General features: G+C 41.6%; 1 protein-coding gene across 3 annotated transcripts; it reads right to left on the reverse strand.

Moving 5' to 3' along the window:
- Positions 1–6842: 6842 nt before the first annotated feature.
- LOC118384614 (interleukin enhancer-binding factor 3 homolog) lies at positions 6843–26592 on the reverse strand. 3 transcript variants are annotated; one of them, XM_035771293.2, is made up of 19 exons: positions 26471–26592; positions 21576–21666; positions 20829–21049; positions 20481–20661; positions 20080–20227; positions 18000–18091; positions 15486–15581; positions 14115–14226; positions 13903–14000; positions 13336–13447; positions 13142–13255; positions 12796–13001; positions 12492–12662; positions 12236–12373; positions 11586–11726; positions 11343–11463; positions 9731–9781; positions 7745–8143; positions 6843–7652 (listed from the first exon to the last, which is right to left on the reverse strand). In XM_035771293.2, the coding sequence occupies exons 2-19, from the start codon at positions 21576–21578 to the stop codon at positions 7522–7524; spliced, it is 2535 nt and encodes an 844-aa protein (XP_035627186.1). In that variant the 5' UTR covers positions 21579–21666; positions 26471–26592; the 3' UTR covers positions 6843–7521. The 3 variants fall into 3 exon arrangements, with proteins under 3 accessions (XP_035627186.1, XP_035627185.1, XP_035627187.1); XM_035771292.1 differs by having other exon boundaries at positions 21576–21669; positions 26471–26591; XM_035771294.1 differs by lacking the exons at positions 6843–7652; positions 7745–8143 and adding an exon at positions 8261–9110 and having other exon boundaries at positions 21576–21669; positions 26471–26591.
- Positions 26593–27182: the final 590 nt, after the last annotated feature.

A 27182-nucleotide genomic window follows, 5' to 3' on the forward strand; every position in this document is an offset into this window, starting at 1 on the left:
GCGGGCAGTTTGCTGATGTCAACGTTGTGAACAGAGTGCCCCATGGTGGCGGTGGGGCTATAATATGGGCAGGCATAAGCTATGTAGAATGAACACAATTGATGGCAATTTGAATGCAAAGAGACATCGTGGTGAGATCCCGAGGCCCATTTTCATGCCATTCATCTTCCGCCATCACCTAATGTGTCAGCATGATATTGCACAGCTCCATGTTGCAAGAATCTGTACATAATTCCTGGAAGCTAAAAATGTCCCAGTTCTTCATGGCCTGCACACTCACCAGACACTTTTTCCCATTGGGCATGTTTTGGATGCTCTGTATCGACGTGTAAGACAGCATGTTCCAGTTCTCACCAATATCCAGCAATTTCACACAGCCATTCAAAAGGAGTGGGACAACATTCCACAGGCCTGATCAACTCTATGCGAAGGAGATGTGTCATGCTGCATGAGTCAAATGTTGGTCACAGCAGATACTGAATAGTTTTCTAATCCACGCCCCTACTTTTTCTTTTGTTTACATCTGTGACCAACAGATGCATATCTTTATTCTCAGTCATGTGAAATCCATATATTTAGGGCTTAATAAATGCATTTCAATTGTCTGATTTCCTTATATGAACTGTAACTCAGTAAAATCTTTGAAATGGTTGCATTTATATTTTTGTTCAGTGTATATTTGGCTCAATTGCCTGTAATACACCTATGCAGAAAAAAAGCTGTGCGTTCATCACTCAAAGCAGTATATACAGTGCAGGTCCTGAGCACTCTGGAGCAGGTTTTCATCAACGCTTTCTCTGTACTTTGCTCCATTCATCTTTGCCTCGTTTCTGACTAGTCTCCCAGTCCCTGCCGTTGAAAAACATCCCCATAGCATTATTCTGCCACCACCATGCTTCACCGTAGGGATGGTGCCAGGTTTCCTCCAGACGTTACACTTGGCATTCAGGCCAAATAGTTCAATCTTAGTTTCATCAGACCAGAGAATCTTGTTTCTCATGGTCAGAGTCTTTTAGGTGCCTTTTGGCAAACTGTCATGTTCCTTACTGTAAGGCAAACACCTAGCAAACCAAAGGTTCCAAATTAGAATCTTATCACAGAATAACTTTAGCATTTGAGCTACTTTGTTACTATTTAGCACGTTAGCTAACCCTTCAACAATAGAAAACATTTGCGAACGCTGTTAGCTTGATGTTGACTGTGAACGTTTGCTAACGTTAGCTAACAGTTTGAAAAGGTATTCTCACGGACTCATCTCCAAGCTCATCAAAAGCAACTGCTAGTAGGGGAAGCAGTGCTTCAATAAGATCGGGACCAAAATACATTTGAAAAATCCACAATTGCTCTAGCTGCAGCAAGCACAGCTGCTCTTCTTGCCGCATCCATATCAAACACAGTTAGCCGCGAGGGTTTGCAAACGGAAGCCTTGTTGAATGCACCTCTAGTTTTCCATACCTACAACTGAGAAGATCGTCCAAAACATGCTCAGGAAGCTAGAACACCTGTTTGGCACTACTAAACTCCTGACTGACAAACTAAGCACAGGTGACACACCTGCTCAACACCATTACTGCTGAGATCACAGCTAAAGTTAAGAATGTATTTAAGGGTCCCAGCAGTCTCAATGTAACAGTCAGCACTACCCTCAGAATCTTATCAGAGGCTACTAGGAATAGGACTCCAACAGAAGAAGACTTGCTGGTTCACTCAGACACTGAGGTGCAATGTCTCTCTCTTGCACATTCAGATATACAATGACATCAAATAAACAAAATCATAGACTTGCAAGACTGGCAGCTCATTGATTGTGTTGTGAGCAAGCTAGATTTATTTTAAGGAGTCACAGTGTTGAAAATGATGGCCAACCTCTGTCTTGAGGGGAAACAGACTAGTCCTTCAAGATATGTTTTTAGTGAGTCCAGATATTGGTATTAACTACGAGTTTGTCCTCAAATGCATATTCTGCAGATTTTTAGGGAGGATCTACCCTGAAGCACAGATCAAAGCTTTTCACTCTGTAACAAGCTGTAGTTGAACACCTGCTTACCTTGGTTCTGGGCTTCGTGTCAAGAGCTCATATGAGCATTTGTGAGATCTGACAAAACTGTATCACCAGATTCATTGCACAAATGATAAGAAGCCTGGCATGCTGTACGACAATTATACAAAGTTGTTTCGCCCAGAAAATAGCCCGAAAATCGAGACCTTCATAGCAGACATAGAACAGTGTTTGGTGGTGGCAGACATGATCACCCTGGCTCACCCTGACAGTCCAGCATTTTTTCCAAGCTGCCTCTGACTCCATTGAAAGACATCAAGACCGAGCAGGTAATTCCTGATCTGGTGATGGTACCAGAGCACGTCTCCACTCCACCATCTGTAGGTACAAACACCTAGCTGGCATCCCACTGTGGCTTCTCGAGACTGACAAGTCAGTGCTGAAGCAGAACGAGAGGGGCAGAGAGAGACATCCAGATCAGCTCAAATCGGGGTAAGCAGAGTATGCTGACCACAAATGGAAAGGCCTTTTGGTTAAGCTGTAAATGGTATTAATCAAATCAAACATTTTGACATGTAATGCCATTGCTTTTCTGCTTTCAGTGGGCTGTGGCACAAACAAGTTCCACAGACAACTCTAATGAGGAATCAGTTGATAAACTGTCTTTCCTTTTTGTATCGATACACATTTTAACACTTCATCAAGTACCCGATACGTAGATTCATCCAATCTGTTTGACACAGTTAATGTAATGTCATTTGTAAGAGTTGGTCGCAAACCAAAAAGTTGGATCATATGCTGCTGTCCCAGCGTTGTAAGGGCAATGAGCTGTTGTTATCCCGGTTTCTGATGAAACTGTCAGAGCATGACACTTCATCACAATTCACCACGTTCACCTCATTCATACATCTGAACAGGGTTGGGGAGTAACGGATTATATGTAATCCTTTATATGTAAGAGATTACAAAAACGGTAACTGTAATCCGTTACGTAACCAGCAAAAATATTAGAATCTGATTACAGATACTATTTAAAAACTAGATGATTACTTCGAGGATTACTTTTAAATTCAGATCGGATGCACTTCTCTGTTTTCTCAAAGACATTTAAGTCAAATTTAAGTTTGTTTCACCAAAGCGAGTCTGACCACAAATCAGAGAGGACTATGATGACACACTAAATGTGTTTAATGGATTGCGGGAAAAGAGCAGGAATTGGCTTTAAACCAACCAATAAACGCTTGGAGGTAAGGATGACAGCAGTGGTGTGGTCTACGGGGGTACAGATATCTACATAGCTCATTGATGTAAAATCACACTGCTGCGCTTTCATTTATCTATTTGCGCCTTACGGATTGTGGTTGCTGTGGATGGGTGTTCACAAATTTAAGTTTATTTGAACCCAATAATGGTTTAATTCAAATGGTCAAGCTGCCTATCAATCATTGTTTTTGAAACCAGTGGACAGCCAGTGAAAAATGTGCTCTTGCAACAGCTGCAAAGTGCGGATCCCAGCCTATGGAATAAAAATGGGGCTTTTATTGCTCAATCTAATTCATGCAGATAAAAAAATGTTTTTAATCCATAGGCCTAACGGACATGCTTAAACTTGCCCACTTTTGATAGCCATTTTTAAGCCTGTCTGTAGTTGCAACATGCATTTCTTACATATGTATATATATATATATAATTTGGTTAATTCCAGACCTGACTGCCGTTGACCAGCACAAAAACACCCTGCGGTGTACTGCATTAGCATCAAATAGCCCCGGTGATATGCAACTTTTCAGGGAAGTTAGGAACCAATATACACAAGCAGTTATGAAAGCTAAGGCTAGCTTTTTCAAACAGAAATTTGCATTCTGTAGCACAAACTCAAAAGTTCTGGGACACTAAAGTCCATGGAGAATAAGCGCTCCTCCTCCCAGCTGGCTATCCCTACCCCGCACACCCCACAGCAACTCACCCAAGCCTCCCCATTTCTCTTTCACCCAAATCGATATAGTTGATGTTCTGAAAGAGCTGCAAAATCTGGGCTAGACCGGGCTAGACAATCTGGACCTTCTCTTTCTAAAATGATCTGCCGAAATTGTTGCAACCCCTATTACTAGCCTGTCCAAACTCTCTTTCGTATCGTCTGAGATCCCCAAAGATTGAAAAGCTGCCGCGGTCATCTCCCTCTTCAAAGGGGAAGACACTCTAGACCCAAACTGCTACAGACCTACTATATCTATGCATTTTTAAGGTCTTCGGAAACAAAGTTAACAAACAGATCACTGACCATTTCAAATCCCACCGTACATTCTCTGCTATGCAATCTGGTTTCCGAGCAGCCATGCTCAAGGTCCTAAACCCAATTTGTAAGTCGCTCTGGATAAGAGCGTCTGCTAAATGACTTAAATGTAAATGTAAACGATATAATAACTGCCTTCGATAAAAGACAATACTGTGCAGCCGTATTTATCGACTTGGCCAAGGATTTCGACTCTGTCAATCACCGCATTCTTATCAGCAGACTCAACAGTCTTGGTTTCTCAAATGACTGCCTCACCTGGTTCACCAACTACTTCTCTGATAAAGGTCAGTGTGTCAAATCTGAGGGCCTGTTGTCCAGACCTCTATCAGTCTCTATGGGGTTGCCACAGGGTTCAATTCTCGGGACGACTCTTTTCTTTGTATATATCAATGATGTCGCTCTTGCTGCTTGCTGGTGATTCTCTGATCCACCTCTACGCAGACGACACCATTCTGTATACTTCTGGCACTTCTTTGGACACTGTCTTAACAAACCTCCAGACAAGCGTCAATGCCATACAGCACTCCTTCCGTGGACTCCAACTGCTCTTAAATGCAAGTAAAACTAAATGCATGCTCTTCTGGACGGTTCTGACCTAGAATATGTGGACAACTACAAATACCTAGGTGTCTGGCTAGACTGTAAACTCTCCTTCCAGACCCACATTAAACATCTCCAATCCAAAATAAAATCTAGAATCGTCTTCCTATTTCGCAACAAAGCATCCTTCACTCATGCTGCCAAACATACCCTCGTAAAACTGACTATCCTACCGATCCTCGACTTCGGCGATGTCATCTACAAAATAGCCTTGAACACTCTACTCAGTGCCATCCGTTTTGTCACCAAAGCCCCACATACTACCCACCACTGCGACCTGTACTCTTTCGTTGGCTGGCCCTCGCTTCATACTCATCGCCAAACCCACTGGCTCCAGGTCATCAACAAATCTTTGCTAGGTAAAGCCCCGCCTTATCTCAGTTCACTGGTCACCATAGCAGCACGCGCTCCAGCAGGTATATTTCACTGGTCACCCCCAAAGCCAATTCCTACTTTGGCCGCCTTTCCTTCCAGTTCTCTGCTGCCAATGACTGGAACGAACTGCAAAAATCACTGAAGCTGGAGACTCATATCTCCCTCACTAAGCACCAGCTGCCAGAGCAGCTCACATATCATTGTATCTGTACATAGCCCATCTAACAACCTCATCCCCATATTGTATTGATTTATTTAGCTCCTTTGCACCCCATTATCTCTACTTGCACATTCATCTTCTGCACATCTATCACTCGTGTTTAATTGCTATATCATAATTACCTTGCCACTATGGCCTATTTTATTGCCTGATCTCCCTTATCTTAACTCATTTGCACACACTGTATATAGACATTTTCTACTGTATTTATATCATTGATTCTTGAAGAATATAACTAAAGTCTCATGAGCCTAATTCAACTGTCACACTCCATGAGAAACCAAAATATGCACTTGTTTTTCTCCAGTTTGTAAACATTGTAAATCTGAACAAACACCGTGGTTAAAACAATAATTTTGGTATCATGGATGGTCAGTCCTTGCATCAATAGCGGCCTATTAATCTCAGTGGTTACATTTCTCCAGGCCCATCCCTCAGCTTTTTACCAAAACAGAGGCGGCGTCTGTATTGTTTTTATCTGTGGATTTGCCCTTTAAACAGCTGCATATTATCAAAATAAAGTGTCACCAACAAAAAGGTAAACAATAGGCCTATAGCATTCATTTTTCACATGTAAATAGTACTTTTCAGTAGTGATCAATGCATGCCACTCCATGAGCTCACCATTTATTTTTCAACTCAAATCAATTAGCCCAAACAAAATCATAAACCGAGTAGTCCTGGCTAATAAATCCTTAGTTTTGGGTTATGCTCCGGTAAAACAATTTGGCTAATCTATACTTCAATATTTCCAAGTCCTATTCTTGAAGATCAAGGGGTATGACCTTTATTAGAATAACTGGAATTCTGACTTTGGTTATTAATGTAAGGATATAATCCTATTATATTTAGTAGAAAGTGATGGGTTAGATTAGAAGAAGCATACATAGCCAACCCATAAAGTACAATTGAACATCCATATGGCCAGCTATGTAAATGTAAACTAACATGGATTTATGCTACAATAGATGTGGTTCATTTGGGAACATACATTTGTCTTCCAATACATTTTATGGGGAAAGGAATCTAAGTACTGAATGTAATCAGAAAAAATTGTTTGGGTAATCCAAAAATTGTTATGGATTATAATTGGACAGCTAACTCATTTTGCTGTAGCTAGCAAGGTTTGACGAATACCCTGAGGAAGAATGTATGACAGATGTGGTTGTCCCACCTAGTCATTTTAAGATGAATGTAGTAAATTACTCTGGATTGGAGCGTCTCCAAAAGGACAAATGTAACATTTCATTGCACAATATTGACTTCAAAATGTATTTTCTGATATCTGGGAGGGAACGCAAGGTTAATAGAGAGCCTCTTTCATGAAGTGAAATGCTTGGTCGACACACAAGTTGCTTTCCTCCAAAATAAAAGTCCTTTATTGATACAAACACCACACTTTCTTATACACGGTTCTGAGAAAAAAATAAAATCCCAACCACCAAATCTACTTTGACCAGAAATGTAATTGACATTTAAAAATGTCTTCCTCGTCATTTCCAAAATTATTTGTTGGAGTTAAAACTACAGAAATACGTCAACTAAAACATTGAAAAATAAATGTCTAAAATTACAAGCAAATACATTAACAAGCAAGCAGTTCTCCAGGCCCATTGTATTGTAAAATGAAAATTTAAACAAATCCTCAGCCAAAAACAACTAGTGGTCAACATAGTTAACTGTTTGTGTATGGACAGAAATACAATCATAGCTGGGGTAAAAAAGAAAAGTGGTGTGTCATTCCCTCTTTTTGGGTGGTAGTGGTGGTGATATGGGGGAGGGGAAATTGGTGGAGTGCATACAAATAAAACAAGCTTGAACACTGACCAAACTGATGAAATAGACCATTTGATACAGACGAAGAGCTGCCAACTAATAAGTCCAGTTTATTACTTTAAACTTTGAAAAAAAAAAACTAAAAAACAAATGCACATAACCATGGATCACAGGACAGCCACCATCGCTTCTTTGGAGAACGCTTGTGACAGGGTTGTGGGGCTCAGTTGGGGGTGTGCAGAGGGCAGATTCAGTCTATCTGTACTGGTAGTTCACGGTGGGGTCTCCCCTGCCGTATCCTACTGGGTTGTGGTATGGCGCTGGATTTGCACCATAGCTCTGGTTGGCTCCTGCCTGTGCGTTGTAATTTGACTGATTTCCGTAACCTATTGAAGAGGAAGTTGATTAGTGAAGCTGTTTTATCAAGATTTTAGGTTACGTTGAACTTGTGATTCCCTGTGCCGAAAATCCATCTTACCGTCGTAACTGTAGTCTTGGCTGGCAACAGTGCTGCCCGTCACCTGGCTGGGGTAGGCAGTGCTGTAAGGATAAACTCCTGCTCCTGCCTGGTTTTGATTGAAGGTCTTATTGCCTTGCCCATAGCCCTGGCCATACTGGTTATAGGCACTCTGGCCAGGGGTGGTCTGGTAGGCCCCTTGGGCCCCCCCACCAACTCCTGGCGGTCCAGGGAAGGTCGACTTGGCCTCCTTTTTGACAGGGGCTTTGGGAGCTGGAGATGGGGTGGAGTAGCCCCCATCATTCTGGTAGTATGAACCATAGGTTCCTGTAGCCGTCACGCCTGTAGTGCTGGCCGCAGCGACTTCAGTAACGGTGCCAGCAGCCGCAGCTCCACCATTTGCGCCACTATTGTAATAATCTAAAAGAAAGAGGCATGCAATTAAGAGAGGTTTTTGTAGAGTTCTACTGTTGTCACACCCATGCTTGTGAAGATTAATACATTACATTTTCAAGAAAGTGAAGCGTTTCACTAAAATTGTAGTACCACATTATTGTATGGGATATCACATTTATTTTTTAAAAACATACAAGACTATTTTTACTTCACAATCATAATGCAGAATGTCAAAATCAGTCTTGTGCAAGTATCAACAACGCTGTGGTTCTTTCATGCCTAAAGGTGCCTCACGTGAGGTAAATGAGGGGCATTGTGAACATTATCATTTTCAAAGTAAGACTAGCATGTAACCACCATGCACCAATAGCCACAATTTAGCAATTCTGACATTTTAATAAAAAACTGCAAATATTCAAAGCAGCCTTATGTTCTCATAACAAAATGCTAAATAAAATAAAAACATTGACAATGAGGTGATTGATAATACATTTTCAGACAACAAAATGAAATAAGACCGTTCACATCATAAGAAATAACTTTTTTTGTGTGTAGACATTCAAGACAGATGGCCACAATGGGATCAATCTCCCCAGTCTGACACACTCCAATGTGCATGTCATCACAGTGGGCCATTATCCATCAGCCAACCATAATGCTCTGGTCTCAATTCCACTAAGGCAGTCTATTGGGAAAGTGTGCCTGTGGCTTTTGGCATATCCAGGTGTCCAGGTACGTCCCAGGGTTGGCAGAGGGTATGGAAGGTGACCAAAGGCAACAAGCACTCACTGGCCTCCCATCTCTCTAGGCGTTGGGACATGAGTCGTAGCGGTTAAGCAAAGGGAGTTTTTTCCCAGGGGAGTGATTGGAGTTCATGTTGCAGGAACACTATAGTTTGCTCCTCTTTCTCTACATTTTGTTTTGATTTAAAAGATTGGGATGATCTATGTTGCAAACTCGTGGTAGCCATAGCAGTCTGAGACAAAGTCACCTAAAGAATGAGACAGAGCAGAGAAGGGAAAAATTGAATTAGATTGGTTTGTTTTTTTGCCATAAAAAGTGGCATGTGTCAATGACTTGGTCAAATTGTTTTCAAAACTGCTTTTTGTTTGTTGGGACTTTTAGATTTCTCTGCTCCTGTCACGCTCAAGAAGGTGTTTCCTCAGAACAGGCTGCTGGTAGGAGGGGGTTGTCAAAGTGATATAGATTGAGTCCTGTGGCTTAACAAAGCAGAGAAATGTAAAATCATAATCGAACCAGAAATAAGAGCACTCAAGTTCCTTCTTTGGTAGTTTGTTTAGATGACATTCAATGGCATACTCTCCAAAACAAAAATATACTTTGATTATAGATTTTTAAATAACATTTCCAGGTCTTGTATTGTTGGAAACCTCCAGATGTACGCCACTAACTCTCCACCTAGATGGCTGAGCATGTTGTGCTCTGATCAAACCACACTGAACTTCCGCTTATCTTACAATGCGAGTAGAGTGAGAAACCCTCTTGTAGTGTCCTCATGATAAAGGTGGACATATCAAATGAAAACCAGACTGAGTCGCAAGACTATTCCAGGGATTGGAAGATGAGGATAAAGGGAAAATCAATACTCACTATAGCCGCCAGAGTTTCCATTGTTCCCATATCCATAACTTCCATAGCCACCTGAAGAGTTAAGCAAACCAACCATTACATTTCTCAGCTGACGTGAGATGTTGCCTACCATTTCATGTTGAAAAACAGTATTTACAGCATAGTCAATTCAGGGACAGAATACACAATAATTGCATGCAGTGCCTTCAGAAAGTACTCATACCCCATGACTTACTCCACAGTTTATTGTATTAGTGCCCAAATTAAAAACCTGTTTTTCTGACCTGACAGTCTACACACAATCACCCATAATGACAAAGGAAAAACATGTTCATGGACTCCAAAATTAAAAAAAATATATATACATATATATATTATTTTTTATCTCAATTTAAATAAATATTCACACCCCTGGGTCAATGTTAGAATCACATTTGTCAGCAATTACAGCTGAGTCTTTCAGGGTAAGTCTAAGAGCTTTACACACCTGGATTGTACAATATTTGCACATTTAATTGTTTTTTTATTCACGCTCCGTCTGTCAAGTTTGTTGTTGGTCATTTGTTAGAAAGCAATTTTCAAATCTTGCCGAAGATTTGCAAGCTGATTTAAATCAAATCTGTAACTAGGCAACTCCGGAACATTCAATGTCTTCTTGATAAGCAACTCCTGTGCTTAACTGGCCTTGTGTTCGGTTATTGTCCTGCTATCACCTCCCACTGCCTGAGGGAAAGAAGTCAACCAGTTCTCTAGGATTTTGTCTGTGCTCAGTTTTTTTTATCCTGAAAAACCCAGTTCTTAAAGATTACAAGAATATCCATAACATGATGCAGCCACCACTGCGCTTGAAAATATGGAGTGTTACTCTATTGGATTTACCCCAAACATAACACACTGTATTCAGGACAAAGTTAATTGCTTTGCCACATTATTTTGCAGTATTAGTTCAGTGCCTTGTTGCAAACAGGATGCATGTTTTGGAATATTTTTAAACTTTGTACAGACTTCCTTTTCACTGTCAATTAGGTTAGTGTTGTGGAGTAACTACAATGTTGACCCATCCTCAGTTACTCCTATCACAGCCATTAAACTCTACCCATTTTAAAGTTACCATTGGCCTTGGTGAAATCCCTGAGCGGTTTCCCTCCTCTCTGGCAACTGAGTTGGGAAGAAACCCTGTATCTTTGTAGTGACTGGGTGTATTGATACGCCATCCAAAGTGTAATTAACAACTTCACCATACTCAGAGATATTCAGTGTCTGCTTTTTTAAAATCCATCTACCAATAGGTGCCCTTCTTTGCGAGTCATTGGAAAACCTCACTGGTCTTTGTGGTTGAATCTGTGTTTGAAATTCACTGCTATACTTAGGAACCTAACAAATAATTGCATGTGCGGGGTAGAGATGGGGTAGTAATTCCCCCCCAAAAATGTTAACTTTTTTTTTTTTTTTTTTTTTTTTTTACATTAGAACGTTTACAGACATCTTCTGAAATATGTGTTTTAGTGTGTTGGCCAATTGACAAAAAAATACATTTAATACATTTTAAATTCAGGCCGTAACAAAACGTGGAGAAAGGAAAGGGGTGTGAATACTTTGAGGGCACTGTAGGTAGCATATAGCTCTGTTTTACCTTGACCATAGCTGCCACCATTATTGAACCCTCGGCCCCTCCCCCTGCCACGCCCTCTACCTCTGCCCCTGGGAGTGGCTGCCGGGTCACCAGTCGGGTCACCCATCATGCCAAACCCATGCTGTTGGAGAAAACACGAGGACTAAATTGACAGACAGGTCAGCAGCAACCATAATTACTCAGTTAATATATTTTACAAACAATAGCAAGCACATGTATAGAGTAAGGCAGAAGGAATCTTACCATTGGGAGTTTCTTCTTCTTGGTTGCCTCAGTCACAGAGCCCTCTGGGAAGAGTTTGTCCAGGGCTGCCAAGGCAGCATAGGCCTTGGCCACCTTCTTATTGGAGCCAGTCCCTTGGAACTTCTGTTCGTCTATCTCCACCTGGAACAGGAGGAAAGACAGGTCAATACATAGACTCAGGCAAGAACAGGATAAAGCATGGGACCAAGAATTTGTGTCAAAGCCAAGCTCATGTTGTTATTGTCAATGTTTAAAAAGGTCAAGTTAACTTTATTTTAACAAAATTTGAGATTTAAATTGTATGTTGCTATAGAAGTGTCCAGACACTGTTTTGAGAAATGTACCTCACCAATATACTTCCTTGTTGCTCGTTCTGCAGTATGGGAGCCACAGATAAACAAAACTCCAAAAACACCCAAATGTAATGTTAGAAACGACAAAGCTCTCAGTATAGTGATGCAGGGGTAAATTCTCAAAACCAAGCTGAAAATAAAATAACACCTCTAAAATTTACATGAAATTGAGATTTGGTGCAAATAAAGTAAACTCCTCCAATCATTGAAGCAGCTGGATATCTACTGTTTGATTCTAAAAGGCATCAGTCTGGTTGCGGGGTGGATGGGCACTTATTCCACCCCTGAGACACTAACCTCCATGACGAAGCGTTTGTCGTGGCTGCCTCCGGTCTCTGAGATGAGCTCATACTTGAGGCCGCGCCGCTTCTCGTTTAGCTCCATCACAGGGTTCTTCCCATGTTTGGTCAGGATTGGTCCCTGTTGACGAGCACTCTAAGACAAAGAAAAACATACATTTCTCTGTAAACAAGACCAATACAACAAAACTGGAGTCAAAACCGAGCCTAGTGTCCAAAAACATTGTTTTTAGTTCTACTCCGAGGACCCATACCTCTGCACCGTCTGTGGCCTCCACGCTGTCTGCCCCTGTGGCTGCTGTGTCCATTGCGATGGGAGTGATGCAGGGTTTCACCTCCTCCACAATGGCCGTTGCCACCTCAGTCTTCACTGGTTCAGCAGTCTTCAGCTCCACACCTGTGGGGAGGCCCATATCCTGGAGGACCTATGATTGGGCCGGGCAAAAGATTGGAAAGGAAAATATGTGAAGCGCAGCAGACAATAGTTACAATCTTCTGATTTCACAACACACCAAACGCTTAGAATATCTACACCATTTACCCCATACACCCACTCACCTTGACAGCAACGTGAAGCTTGGCAGTGCGTTTGGATGGGCCTGAGGCTTCAAAGCTCTTGCCGTCCACTTCCACAGCCATGGTGAAGACTGGTACGTGCACCGGTCCAGTTTGGGAGAGGAGTTTATACTGCAGGCCAGGCTTCAGCTGGTTCAGCCTCATCAGAGCATTCATGGCCTGGGGAGGCTCCGACTTCTCATCGGGGGCTAGTGAAGATTAGGATTAAAAACACTGCCACTTAATAAATTGTTTTGGTCCAGCCAAGGGGGAAATTAAAAAGAGTAGCCGAATTTACATGACAACACTGAAGAACTGTGAAGAACAGGAAGAACTAAGCAACACCTACATTTCTTTTGCAGCTTCTTTTTTTTCTTGTTTGGACTTTTGTCCTCCCCTCCTTCCTCCTCCTCGATAGGCCTCTTCATTGGTGGGGCGTAGGTTGTACTGGGGGGGATTTGGACTGCAACAAAAACAGGGACTGCTGAGCCTTTCCAAAATATGGACACGAAGTTGTATGCACACGTCTGCAGCCTGGCTTACCTGTATAGTCAATGGGGGTCTCGCTCCTGGGTTTCCGGGGCATTTTGGAAGGAAGGGGGTCCATCCCTAGCACTTTGTGAAGCTGTCCGAAGGCAGACAGCCTTAAGGCATGCTGAAAACAGATGGTGATTTTTTTCCCATTCACTACAGCCACCATAATAACACACGTTGGTGTAGAAAAACACAATTTTACCCCCTTTTCTCCCCAATTTTGTGGTATCCAATTGGTAGTTAATCTTGTCTCATCGCTGCAACTCCCGGACGGACTCGTCCTCCAAAACACGACCCAACCAAGCTGCACTGCTTCTTGACACAATGCCTGCTTAACCCGGAAGCAGTGCAGCAATGTGTCGGAGAAAACACAGCACACCTGGCGATGTGCATGTGCACGCCCGGTCTGCCACAGGAGTCGCTAAAGCGTGATGGGACAAGGACATCCCTGCCGGCCGAACCCTCCCCTAACCTGGACTCGAACCAGGACCTCTAGGGGTACAGTTAGCAACTGTGATGCAGTGCCTTAGACCACTGCCCCACTCTGTAGGCCCTGTGGGTGTAGATGTGACTCACCTGGGCACTCTGTGTGAGGTCCTCCCTCTGCTGGAGGTCCAGGTGGCCAATAGCATCTGTCAGCTCCTTCTCACATGGATCACAGATTCCAGCACCATCTAAAAACCAACAGGCAAATTATGACATCTTTTGCCTTGGGATGTGGAATTACTACTATATTAATTAAGCAGAGGTGGGAGGACATGTTCTCTCCGCTCTTTGAGACTACTCACCAGCCATGAGGATTCCAGAAGCCAGACACTCCAAAACTCTTCGCAGAGCCTCTCCTGCCCCCATTGGCCGGTTCCCTGTGCCAATTGCCTTCTCACACAGCAGCTCTATTGGCTAGCAGGGGTGAAGAAGAAATGTTAATGTTTGTATTTTGTCCAGATGTTTGGCAAATTGGATAAAAAGGCTGTAAATAAGAAATTGTTGCAGTTTGATGTACTAAGCCCCTTAACCTCTTCAACATATGGGGGCGCTATGTCATTATTGGATAAAAAGACGTGCCCGTTTTAAGCGCAATATTTTGTCACGAAAAGATGCTCGACTATGCATGGAATTGACAGCCTTGGAAAGACAAAACTCTGACGTTTCCAAAACTGCAAAGATATTATCTGTGAGTGCCCCAGAACTAATGCTACAGGCAAAACCAAGATGAAGTTTCATACAGGAAATGCCCCAGATTCTGAAGGTGCTGTGTTCCAATGTCTCCTTAAATGGCTGTCAATGCGCCAGGAATGAGCCTGCCTTTTGTGTCGTTTCTCCAAGGTGTCTGCAGCATTGTGACGTGTTTGGAGGCATATCATTGGAAGATTGACCATAAGAGACTACATTTACCTGGTGTCCCGCCCGGTGTCCTGTGTCTCAATTATTGCGTAATCTGTAGGTCCATGCGCGTTCCATTTCTTCAGAAGAGAAAGTCAACTGCCACGAAGGATTTTTATCGTCGATAGATATGTGAAAAAACACCTTGAGGATTGATTCTAAACATCGGTTTGCCATGTTTCTGTCAATATTATAGAGTTAATTTGGAAAAAAGTTCGCGTTTTAATTACTTAATTTTTGTTTTTTTCCTTACCCAAACGTGATGAAGAATGATGAAGAAAACAGACCGATTTGTCAACACAAATAATATTTTTTGTAAAAACTGAACATTTGCTATCTAACTGTGAGTCTCCTCATTGAAAACATCTGAAGTTCTTCCAAGGTAAATGATTTTATTTGAATCCTTTTGTTTTTTGTGAAAATGTTGCATGCTGAAAGCCAGGCATAAATCCTATGCTAGGCTATCAATACTGTTACACAAATGCTTGTTTAGCTATGGTTCAAAAGCATATTTTGAAAATCTGAGATGACAGTGTTAACAAAAGGCTAAGCTTGAGAGCAAATAGATTAATTTTATTTTATTTACGATTTTCATGAGCTTGAGGCTGTAGTTACGATACCGGATCCGGGATGGTTCGACGCAAGAAGTTAAATAAATTACCATCTTACACATCAAACCTGACCACTGTAATTAGAATGACATTTCTCAAACCAAATGTCAGGAGTCAGGGGGCGTTAGACAAACCAGCTGGCAGAAAATGCTGCTGGTGACTCACCCATCCATGCAGTGGGGCCCAAGTGGGGACGCGGGAGCACAGGTCCCTCAGGATGCGGATGACGATGACGCAGGACCTCAGCCCGTTGGCCCTGGCCTGGAGACACAAGCAGGGAGGGGGAGGAGGGAGAGGGAGCCTTAGTCAAACAAGAACTCACAAAAACAAGAAAGCAGCAGCTACATCAAAAAGCCACACAGACGAACGGCTCTGCTTTGTCATTGTGGTACAGTATGGGAAAAGTGCAGCATGAATGTGATATTTGTTCTGTCTGCAGATGTGGTTATTGAATTTAATAGACAACTCCATTTGTGTGAAGTAAAAAGCAGATTTGATCAGTGGTGCTGTAATACATATGACAGGATGGTGATTGTTGAGTAATTGTGCTTCTTGCAGCTCCGTATCAAATGTGTCAACTTGTGATTCTGTTAAATGATTAGAGGGAGAAGGGGAGTCCATGTAAAGCCAAATGCTGACATGGAGAAATGTAGGACAATGACAGTATTTATAATGTGCTTAATTTAATGAGTGGCGATACCTTACAGTAGCTCTAAAGGTTATTGCATGGGGTATATACAAGGGGCCTCATTTATAACCATTGTGTGAATTTAACAGTAAATATTTGCACCATTTCTGAAAAGACTACGCACGGACAAAAATAGCTTTATATAAACTTTGCACATGTCAAACATATGCATTTTCCCCATTAGAAATCAGACCAGTCATAAAAATGTAAACACGTGTGCGCGTTAACGAGCAGGATAAGTCCACCTGAAAAACAACCATATTTCACATTTTATGGTGACAATAATGCCCTTATTTGCTGTTTACTAGAATTGGAAATAGGCAAAAACAGTATCTAAATAACAATAGCGAACTTGATCGGATGTCGTGTGTTGGCAGAATGTTTTCTTTTGCAGTATCTGAGTGACAAAATCAATTGCAAATTGTTGTGGACCTGTAAACAGATCGTTGAATGCAATAATGTTTTGCATTGACTCTCTCCCCACAAACCTAAATATGCAGCAATGTCCACAAGTTCTGAAACAATACCTACTCTAAAAAAAAAAAAATGACCGTAGGCCTACACATTTCAGTAGATCAACTGTCTGTTAATTTGTTACATTCTCCTGTTGGATGCAGACTAAAAACATGACATTATAAATAGCACATTAATTGGCCCAATTAAATGAGATGTGACATGGTAATTTGTTATATGGCTACTTCAGGAATATGAACTCAACCATCTTAACATGGCCAGAAATGTAGAGGAATGTATTATGCAATTGTTGTTGTATGTATTTTGCTTCTAAATGAAATGTCTGAATACTGTAATGTCAAATTTCTCCAGTAGACATAGGCCTAGCATACAAACGTCAATGAAAAGGTGAACAGTCTGTTCTACTGTTAAACAGCATTTCGGAATGGATCACATAGCAAAATACTTGAAATAGCTTATTTACTACTGTGACATAAGACAAATGAAATGAGCGATGGGAAGAATGGTAGCCTATGGTAACTTGTAGGTATATAGACCATTTCGCAAGTAGCTTATGAAATCATTAGTCAGAAAATGTGAAGAATTTACTCTGCAATGATCATGTAAGTGAAATAGGATTTTATTTTAGAATGCAAAGAAAATAAAAAGATTTCTCTATTCGCTAATGGCAGATTTTGGCATTATTCATGACTGAGTAAGAGTCATATTCCCCATTAGCACAAGGCTACCACTTTCAACTTGCAATGTAATACTTCAACCACTAGAAACTGTGCAATGTCCACAAGTCTGAAGTTCGTGGGAAGAGAGTATTTTTAATTAATGCCAACTTTGGTGCACACATGTTTTGGGTCATATTTTGTCATAAGCAACGTTTATAAATGAGGCCCCAGAAGACGGAATAGTGAATGTACATTTTCTAACTAAGGTGCAATATTCCTTTTTTTGTGGCACACAGAAAGCTGAAACAGCCAGAGCATGGGGGATTGGAGCCTACACACTCTACAAGAACAGGCTGCAGAGATGGAGCGCTTACAGTTAAGAGCGAGAGATGACAGTTCACTATGATGACTAAGAATCATAGTCCACAATGAAGAATCAACCTCAACACAATATGATAGTACAGAAAAGGGTTGTCGATTGATAGATTGATATTATTTGAGAAATATTGCACCCGAGTGTAGCAAGTTAGTTCCACATATCTGATCAAAATTAAGCAGTGGTTTAATACAACGGTTGCTTTGAGGGGATTGTTGAACGTCCTTTCTAAAAGCAGCATTGAACATTTTCAATGACACTGCAATCAAACCTGTTAAGTCAGCAGAGCATCTCTACAAGGTAATGACAAAGGTTTCCTTGGAAACACTATAAAACCAGAGTAAGAAGTCTACTACAGGTGATAGATACACTTCGAAAGGACATTTAAAAATAAAAACAGAAAAAACGACCAAAGAAAGAAACTGCGTCAAATGTAGAAAAAAACTGAACTACTTTAAGACAAATAAAGACAAGATGCAAACCTGGAACCACTTGGCGTGGCGAAGAGACGCCAAGGCAGTAAGGCATTTCTGCCTGTCCAGAACATCCGGTGGATCGTTGACTGATAGCGTTTCTATTGGCGGGTGGAATAAGAAGACAAGGTACAGTTTGACCAAGGGGGGTTCTGTCACACGGCCAGGGGGAGTAGGCAGCTTTCCCAAACCACAGGCAGGACAGGGAAGGGGAGGGGGGACCCCCCCACACCTGGAGAACTTGATGGTCTGAACCTCTCAGTGAAACTGCAATTACACTAAAGATATATAACTTAAACCCACTTCAGAAACTGCTGTCAAGTGGGTGATTTCTTAAGATCACTCCAAGTAGGCCTATATGGAGAAAAATGTGTATGGATGTAAGATTACAGTGAGAGTGAATTATCAAAAGGGAAGTGGTCTCCATTATGTTAACTCAATGTCAACTCGTATGCCTCAGCCCAGTTATGAAGTCTGAGTGCTTTGCTATAACAATGAGAGGTAGAGCCCCTCCCCTTCACCCCTATACTGGGTGTACTGCTTAGCCCCTTCCGAGACAGAGAGCGTCCAGTTGGTCAAAGGTCCAGCGTCCCTAAAAATTGACAAACTAGAAGGCTTGACAGAGAGAATCAGATGCACAAAATTATCAAAACAAGTCCACACTGCAGCAAAACTGATGGCCTTCAAGAGCCAAACCGGGCTTCAATGTTGACACAGTTATAGATAAGGCTAGGTTGATGCCTGGTGGGTACATCCAACTTCCTGTTCAGAACGTCTGAGGGAACATGGGCCGCCACCGACTAGTACCCTTTCTCATAATATACAGTGCCCCCTAATTGGGAAAGTGAAGCATTTCGTCTTCTTTTGACTCTATACTCCAAAACATGTGGATTTGAAATCCAACAATGACTACGAGGTTAAAGAGCAGACCATCAGCTTGTCTTTGAGGGTATCTATACCGGGTGAACCGTATAGAAATTACAGCACTTTTAGTATAAAAGTGTGTGTATAAAAGTAGTTCAAAGTTTAGTATTTGGTCCCATAGTCATAGCAAGCAATGACTACATAAAGCTTGTGACTCGACATTTGTTGCATGCATTTTCTGTTAGTTTTGGTTGCGTTTCAGATTATTTTGTGCCAATAGAAATTTGTTAATAATGTGTCATTTCGGAGTAAACTTTATTATAAATAAGAATACATTTCTAAACACTACATTAATATGGATGCTTCCATAATTATGGATAATCCTGAATGAATAGTGAATGATGAGTGAGAAAGTTAAACGCACAAATATATCCCCAAGATATGCAAACCCCTCCCAATTACACTAACAGGGGAGGTTAGTATTTTGGAGTGGTATGATATGTGCATCTAACTTCCTCAAATAATTCGAGCCAAAAAATAAAAATATGCTTCACTGTGCCAATAATTACAGAATAATTACAGAGGGCACTGTAGGTATTTCTTGTATTTATTATTGAACTTATGACTCCCTCTGCTTCGGACATACCCCCATGGATTGGATTTACAAAGACTGATCACAGTTGTCCCCTGATTTTGACTGTGACTGGGAGAAGTGACATTCAGCCATGCAGAGTCAAAGAGCCCCTGGCATTATCTGTAACCCGTGTCCTCCCTGCTGATGAACATCAGTCAATAGCCCACTGCTGGGTCTAGTAACCAGAACACTTGACAACACTTTGCAACTCATTTTTGCTGCAATGCAAACCGTTCAGTGTTCAGTATAAAACATGCAAACAAAGTGGTGTTTGTTTTTTTGTTATTCTCAGTAAGCCTTCATATAGTTAATGTCTGGAATCCATAGGGAATAGAAAACCCTTTTCAGTCAGTAACTAGCCTTTCTATACTGTGTATTGGGCCATCAAAAATGTACATCACATTACATGGAACTACGAGAGTCTAAAGAGCTATAAACATAGCACGGTTTCATTACATGACAGTTCCCACACATCCCCTAGCTCCATTGAAGGCCCAATAAACAATATCTGTCTAGACTGGCTGCCTGCCTGTTTAATCTCCCTACCTAAGGGGGCGCTAGTGAACCATCTGCCCCTGTGTGGCAGCCTACCTCCGGCAGCCTGTTTCTCCACCTCCTCGCGGACCAGGGGGGACGTCATGTTGATAGTCAGGGTCAGGGGAGGCTCCTTGGTGCTCTTGATCACGATGGTGGCTTCACGGATGACCTGAGTGACCTCATACTTGTCCTCTGTGATGGTCTGCCAGGTAGAACAGGAGGAATTGTTAATACAATAGCCATGTAGTGGCTATCCCACCAAGCAGTCAAGGTCATGTACCCCCAAGCATAAAAAAAAAAACGATTTGCTACTGAATTCAGTTGTGACCATTCCTCTCAAATGAATGAATCACCCCACAACTGAAATGATGCAGGAGAGTATATTCTCAAAAGAACAAATTCAACTTCACAAAGCCAACTCTGAATATGAAGACACAGAAAACACCAGAACTCACCTTGAGTTGCACAGCCAGGTTATCTGCCACGTTCTTCAGCAGGGTGATTGTGGGTTTGTCCTTACACAGAAGGACCAACTCTAGGTCCAGGTCCCCCTTCAGCAGCAAGCCCTTGGCCACCAGGCCCACCCGCATCACCCCACGCAGGGACCGTGTGGCCTGTTCCGACACCTTGGTCTCACTGGCAGAGGAGACATGGGTACCCAGGTCAATTACCTTTGAAATTCAAAGCTGAAAGTGATGCTGCCTTCACCAACACTCCAGCCTTGATGGTGCAAAACTTATTTCTACGCAACTGACATGTTGTACCCCATGCACCATTTTGAATACAATTTCCCACTCCCTTACCTTTCTTTATCGGACTCGGTTCCGTCGGGTGCAGACTTGACCACCTTCTCCTGCTCGTCCAGCCAGTCAGAGACAGCCTTGAGGGCACGCTCCGTGTGGGACACCATGTTCTGCACACCCTCCAGCTCCTCCTGTGTGGGGTACACAGCGGAGTGCTTGGCCATCACATGGCGGTCATCGTTCATGAAGATACGCATGGAGCGGTGGCGCAGGGGAGGAGGCTGGACCGGAATAGAGGAGTTATTTTAAGGAATTGACTTCAGCGGGTCACAATTGTAGTCACTAAGTGGCTTTGATAGGAAGAAACAAGTGATAACCTTCACCCCACTGTAATCCTCAAAATACAGTAATTTTACTTAGTCAGCTTTCACTGTCCTTACATAATCATCCATGGACTACTGCTGGGTGAGAGTCATGTACAATTAGAGGAGTGCAATCAAATGCAAGCAGGAGCATGTGTTTGAAATGCCCAGGGCAGTTTTGACTGGCAGCAACCTGAATTACTCTTACAATGGACATTTGATGGAATACATTTTCTTTTTAGGTCTACTTGTATGCTGCGTCCTTGTTAACTTACAAATAATCTTCTCAATCAATTATGTCAGACAAATACAGTTGATTGCTTGCAGAGGCAAATTATTATAGTGGTGAGGCTAGTAAAATTAAAGTGCTCCATGTTCACTACCAAATAGAAAGTGTTTACACAAAACAGCCTTCCTAAAAATGAGTGTATAAGAAAAGCGGTACCATAGTTGCTTTAGAGTCTTTGATCCTGTGTTTATGGCAGTGATACAAGAACAGGTCCTTCCTGAGAGAACACCAACACTGCTGCTTGGTTCTGCTGAGAACAAAAGGGACATGCTTAAAATGAGCAAAGCAATAAAAGGATGAAAGATTCCCCTAGAGTAGGAGATGTCATTTTTTTGCTAAAATAAAAACATGTTATTTAAGGGTAACAGAACATAGGGATTTCTTTGAACAGACCCAAGGACGCACCTCCCTACAGTGGAGGGTGGCTTTGCATGACAAGGGAAATTCCATGCTAAAGGAATTACACAAACTCCAATTTTTCACCTTAAAATGTATATCAAACAAACCATTGATTTCTAAGTTTAACAAACCAAAAACTATGCACATTGACTGCTTTAAACAATTTACAGTCTCAGCATAATTCAGATACCACGGAATTACCCATAGGTTAAGTGTGCTGAAACAGCAGTAACAAGGGTGTTCCTATTGTAGCCTGTTGCAAACCTGGGTTGTGTTCAGTAGGCACGGAATGGGAGAGGGGAAAAATAGGACTCAATGAGCATCGTTATTGGACAAGGTTGCACTAAAATGTTTCTCCTGTTTTGAGCCTCTCTGGATAAAACCCAGCGCCAAAGGTGGTCTGATATCACCATTGTTGATTTTAAAAAAAATGGGCAGCTCCATCATTGTAGGCCTACAGATGAGCAGGACACCGGTCGCATTCTTCCTCCCAAAAATAAAAGATGGGAAAAGTTGGACCAGGGCTGAAGCAGTGCCAGGACACAACTGTAGCACAATCCTTAGGGGCACCAACAGCATCTACTTTCAAAACACTGATTCAATCAGTTTGATTATGAATCAGACCTGCAGGAGCAGATGCCAGATATGTTAGTGACTAAAATGTAGCTCCACCAAGGAAGATAAATTGGGCTACTGCCCCTGTACCCCAGTATGACTCAAATCCCTCTATTCAGGAAACTAGCATTGTAATGGTGGCTTTATGTGAATGCTTCCATACATTCGTTACGCCTTAGCTAGTGTAAAACGGCAGGAGCAATTTTTCAACATGCCCAATTCACCAAAGTCTTCTCCAAACCCATCGCTACTTGCGGAAGAAACATTTTAATTTAGAAAATGTGCCGATTTGAAATTACATTGTTCTACCTCTGAGCAAGAATGTATATGCCACCATCTTAAGAGTATTTTTGTCGCTCATTGTGCAAGGCGGGTGGGTGTCCAAAGTTCTGCACGTCGTGAGCAAAGCAGAAATAAAGCGCCACTTTGAACGACACTCACCTGTTTTGCTCAATGAGAGAAGACAAAGATACTCTAACATGGCGGCGTATATATGGTTGGATTATCTCACGGAGCAACAATGGATTTAAAGGAGCATTCTCCGAATTTAAACGTTCCACCTACAACTAGCAATGGAAGTAGACGATAAGAGGTCAACCGATTATTTGGAATGGCCGATTTCAAGTTCATAACAATAGGAAATCTGTATTTTTGGACACCGGTTTTGCTGATTTTTTCTTATTACACCTTTATTTAACTAGGCAAGTCAGTTTAGAACACATTCTTATTTTCAATGACGGTCTAGGAACGGTGGGTTAACTGCCTGTTCAGGGGCAGAACGACAGATTTTCACCGTGTCAGCTCGGGGGATCCAATCTTGCAACCTTACAGTTAACTTATCCAACGCAATAACGACCCGCCTCTCTCTCGTTGCACTCCACACGGAAACTGCCTGTTACGCAAATGCAGTAAGGTAAGTTGATAGCTAGTTAAACTTATAAAAAAACAATCATAATCACTAGTTAACTACACATGGTTGATGATATTGCTAGATATTATCTAGCGTGTCCTGCGCTGTATATAATCTGACTGAGCATACAGGTATCTAAGTATCTGGCTGAGCGGTGGTAGGCAGAAGCAGGCGCGTAAACATCCATTCAAACAGCACTTTCGTGCGTTTTACCAGCAGCCCTTCGCTGTGCGTCAAGCATTGCGCTGTCTATGACTTCAAGCCTATCAACTCCCGAGATGAGGCTGGTGTAACCGAAGTGGAATGGCTAGCTAGTTAACGCGCGCTAATAGCGTTTCAAACGTCACTCGCTCTGAGCCTTGGTGTAGTTGTTCCCCTTGCTCTGCATGGGAATATTGAAGACTCATGTTAAAAGGAACCACCAGCTTTCATATGTTCTCATGTTCTGCGCAAGGAACTTTCAACCTTAGTGAAAGTACAATGTGCAATGTGCTTTCTTCTCCAATACTTTGTTTTTGCATTTATTTAACCTGTTACTCCTACCCCCTACTTTTTCGAACATTCTGTTAAAAATTGTGCAACATTTCAGCGCCCTGCTGCTCATGCCAGGAATATAGTATATGCATATGATTAGTATGTGTGGATAGAAAACACTCAGACGTTTATAAAACTGGTTAAATCACTGCTGTGACTATAACAGAATGTGCGTTTCATCGAAAAGTGCAGGAAAATCTGATCACTGAAAATGGAAATACATATCCATGCGCCACTTCCAGGAATTGTTCAAGAAGAACCGAATTAAATGAGGCCGAGGTTGCAGTGCCTACAGCTTCCACACGATGTCTGGAGTCTTGTCATTTGATTCAGCTTTGATTCTTGGTCAAACCGAATCAAGGGAACCGATTCCCTCCGGTCTCCGACCTGATGTTTTGGTTGAGAAATATCCGGACATTTCTTCCAGACGGACATCTATAGAATTTACATCGCCTCCTGATGAATTTTATCGCTTATTAACATGTACTAATACCTAAAGTTGCATTACAAAAGTATTTCGAAGTGTTTTGTGAAAGTTTATCATCGACTTTTTTAATAAAAAAAAATGACGTTACGTTATGAAAAGCTATTTTTTTTCGTTTATCACAGTCTTCATAGATCGATTTCTAGGCTATACATGGTCACGAGAGAGTTAGCTCTCGTTCAATTGCTTTTCTACAGACATAAGAATTCTCCGGTTGGAACATTATTGAACATTTATGATAAAAAACATCCTAAAGATTGATTCTATACTTGGTTTGACAAGTTGGTTTGACGGAACTTTTGAACTTTTCGTCCAACGTTCGGCTGGATCTGAACGCGCATTTGGATTTGTTTATCAAACGCCCTAACAAAAGAAGCTATTTGGACAAATTATGAACTTTATTGAACAAATCAAACATTTGTGGAACTAGGATTCCTGGGAGTGCATTCCGATGAAGATCAAAGGTAAGTGAATATGTATAATGTTATTTCTGACTAATGTTGACTACACAATGTGGCGGATATCTTATTGGCTGCTTAGTTGTCTGAACGCTGTATTCAGATTGCATGGTTTGCTTTTTCCGTAAAAAACATATGACACAGTGGTTGCATTAAGGAGAAGTATCTCTCTACTTCCATGTATAATACTTGTATTTATCTAAATTTATGATGAGTATTTCTGTATATTGATGTGGCTCTCTGCAAAATCACTGCATGTTTTAGAACTACTGAACGTAATGAGTCAATGTAAAAATGAGATTTTATATATAAATATGCATGTGATCGAACAAAACATACATGTACTGTGTAACAGTCCTATGAGTGTCACCTGATGAAGATCAAAGAATAGTGTTTATTTTTCTCTTTATGCTTTTCGTGACTACTCTTTGGCTGGAAAAATGGCTGTGTTTTTCTGTGAGTTGGTGGTGACCTAACAATCGTTTGTGGAGCTTTCGCTGTAAATCATTTTTTAAATCAGACAATGGCCGGATTAACAAGAATTTTATCTTTAAAATTGTGTAATACTGGTATGCTTGAGGAATTTTAATTTTGAGATTGTTTTGAATTTGGCACCCTGCACTTTCACTGGCTGACGGTGAGGTGGGACGCTATCGTCCAGAGAGTTTAAACACACCTCAATCCTGGGATGATAACTGGTTGTACACCAAATTGTCCCATTATCCCAACTGTTACACAAAGACTGAATGACTGCTTGATTCTAAGTAAACGGATGTCGGTCTTCATGCTAGTTGGCAGTAGCCATTATGGAATGGCATGTCACTTGAACGACAAAGGAGCCAATTGGCTCACACTGATATTCCAAAATGGCTGCTGTAGTTTATGCTTCCTGAGGAGGAAAGGGAGTTTTCCTGAAAAACTACCAGTTGATCAATGTGACAATTCAGCATATAGAGCAATATTTGGCGCGGGCTCTGTGGTGTCTATCTACACAGGAACGCTGTCTGACCCTAGTCAGTGTTGCTGTAAGCAAGTGGGTAGGATCTGCTGGCTAAGAGAATCCTCCCAGACGCCATTTTAATTTCAAGCCTTAATTCAGTGCGCCAGTCTGGAATATGCCCCCTGCACTAGTCACACCACGATTAGACTGCTAACTATGTGGGTATATATAGATAGTTAAATATAAAATGCCATATGTGATCGCCATGATATTGTGATAACATTTTATGAGCGTCACGTTAGCTAGCGTGGCTAGCCCAAGATGGTCGTGTCTTCGCATTGTTGCCAACGTTGACTAGCCATAGCTATATAGGCAATCATACATAACGAGACAAAATCCTGCATTTGCTTTCTATTCCTATCCGCGAAAAAAAATATATATATACATAATATAACGTTAGGTAGCTAGCATGGTGCCTTACGACGTGCTGCCTTGCTTGTGGTTCGAGCTGAGGGAGCGTTCTGAACAAAGAGGGCTGCTGCTAGGCTAACGTTAGCTTGCGAGACGTAATTCGTACAACGGCAAATGAGTGTCACCGGTAATATAGTTGCTTAATTCATGTTCATGGGGAAGGTGGTAATCATTTAATCAATCTGAATATAATCTGCATCGTTATAAAACACTCAAAATAAAACATCCTTCTTGACTTACCAATTCAGCGACGCTTCGCTCCAACTCTCCTCGCTGAGGAGCAGAAATGACTACACACACACCTGAATAGCACTTTCTGAAAGCTAATTGGGCGAAAGTAGCATGTGACCAAAGAAGTAGCCAATCCCGTTTCACCTTTCGATGTCTAGTCTGAAACGTAAAGTACTAGCGAGCTAGATCACGAGTCAATACCGTACTGTGTGATAATCACCAGCCAATTTCCCAAAATTACATAGCTACCATAATAATTATTAACTCTATACACCATGCCCTGTTTATCCAGGATATAAAATAGTTATAATTTGATATCTGGGGATTCCATTAAAGTATGTGACCAAACACACACATTTCAGACAGAAAATGTGGTGTATTTAAACAATAAGGCCCGATGAGGTGTGGTATATGGCCAATATACCATGGCTAAGGGCTATGTCAGGCACTCCGCAATGAGTCGTAGTAAGATCAGCCCTAAGCCGTGGTATATTGGCCATATATCACAAACCCCAGAGGTGCCTTATTGCTATTATAAACTGGTTACCAATGTAATTGGAGCAGTAAAAATACATGTTTTGTCATACCCATGGTATACAGTCTGATATACAATGGCTGTCAGCCAATCAGTATTCAGGGCTCGAACCACCTAGTTTAAAATACCTGTTAAAAATATGAGGCAATGTTTATATAACCACCTTTCAAATGGCCCTCTTATTTA

This window comes from Oncorhynchus keta, chromosome 5, assembly GCF_023373465.1.
Source record: "Oncorhynchus keta strain PuntledgeMale-10-30-2019 chromosome 5, Oket_V2, whole genome shotgun sequence".
Taxonomy (NCBI): Eukaryota; Metazoa; Chordata; class Actinopteri; order Salmoniformes; family Salmonidae; genus Oncorhynchus; species Oncorhynchus keta.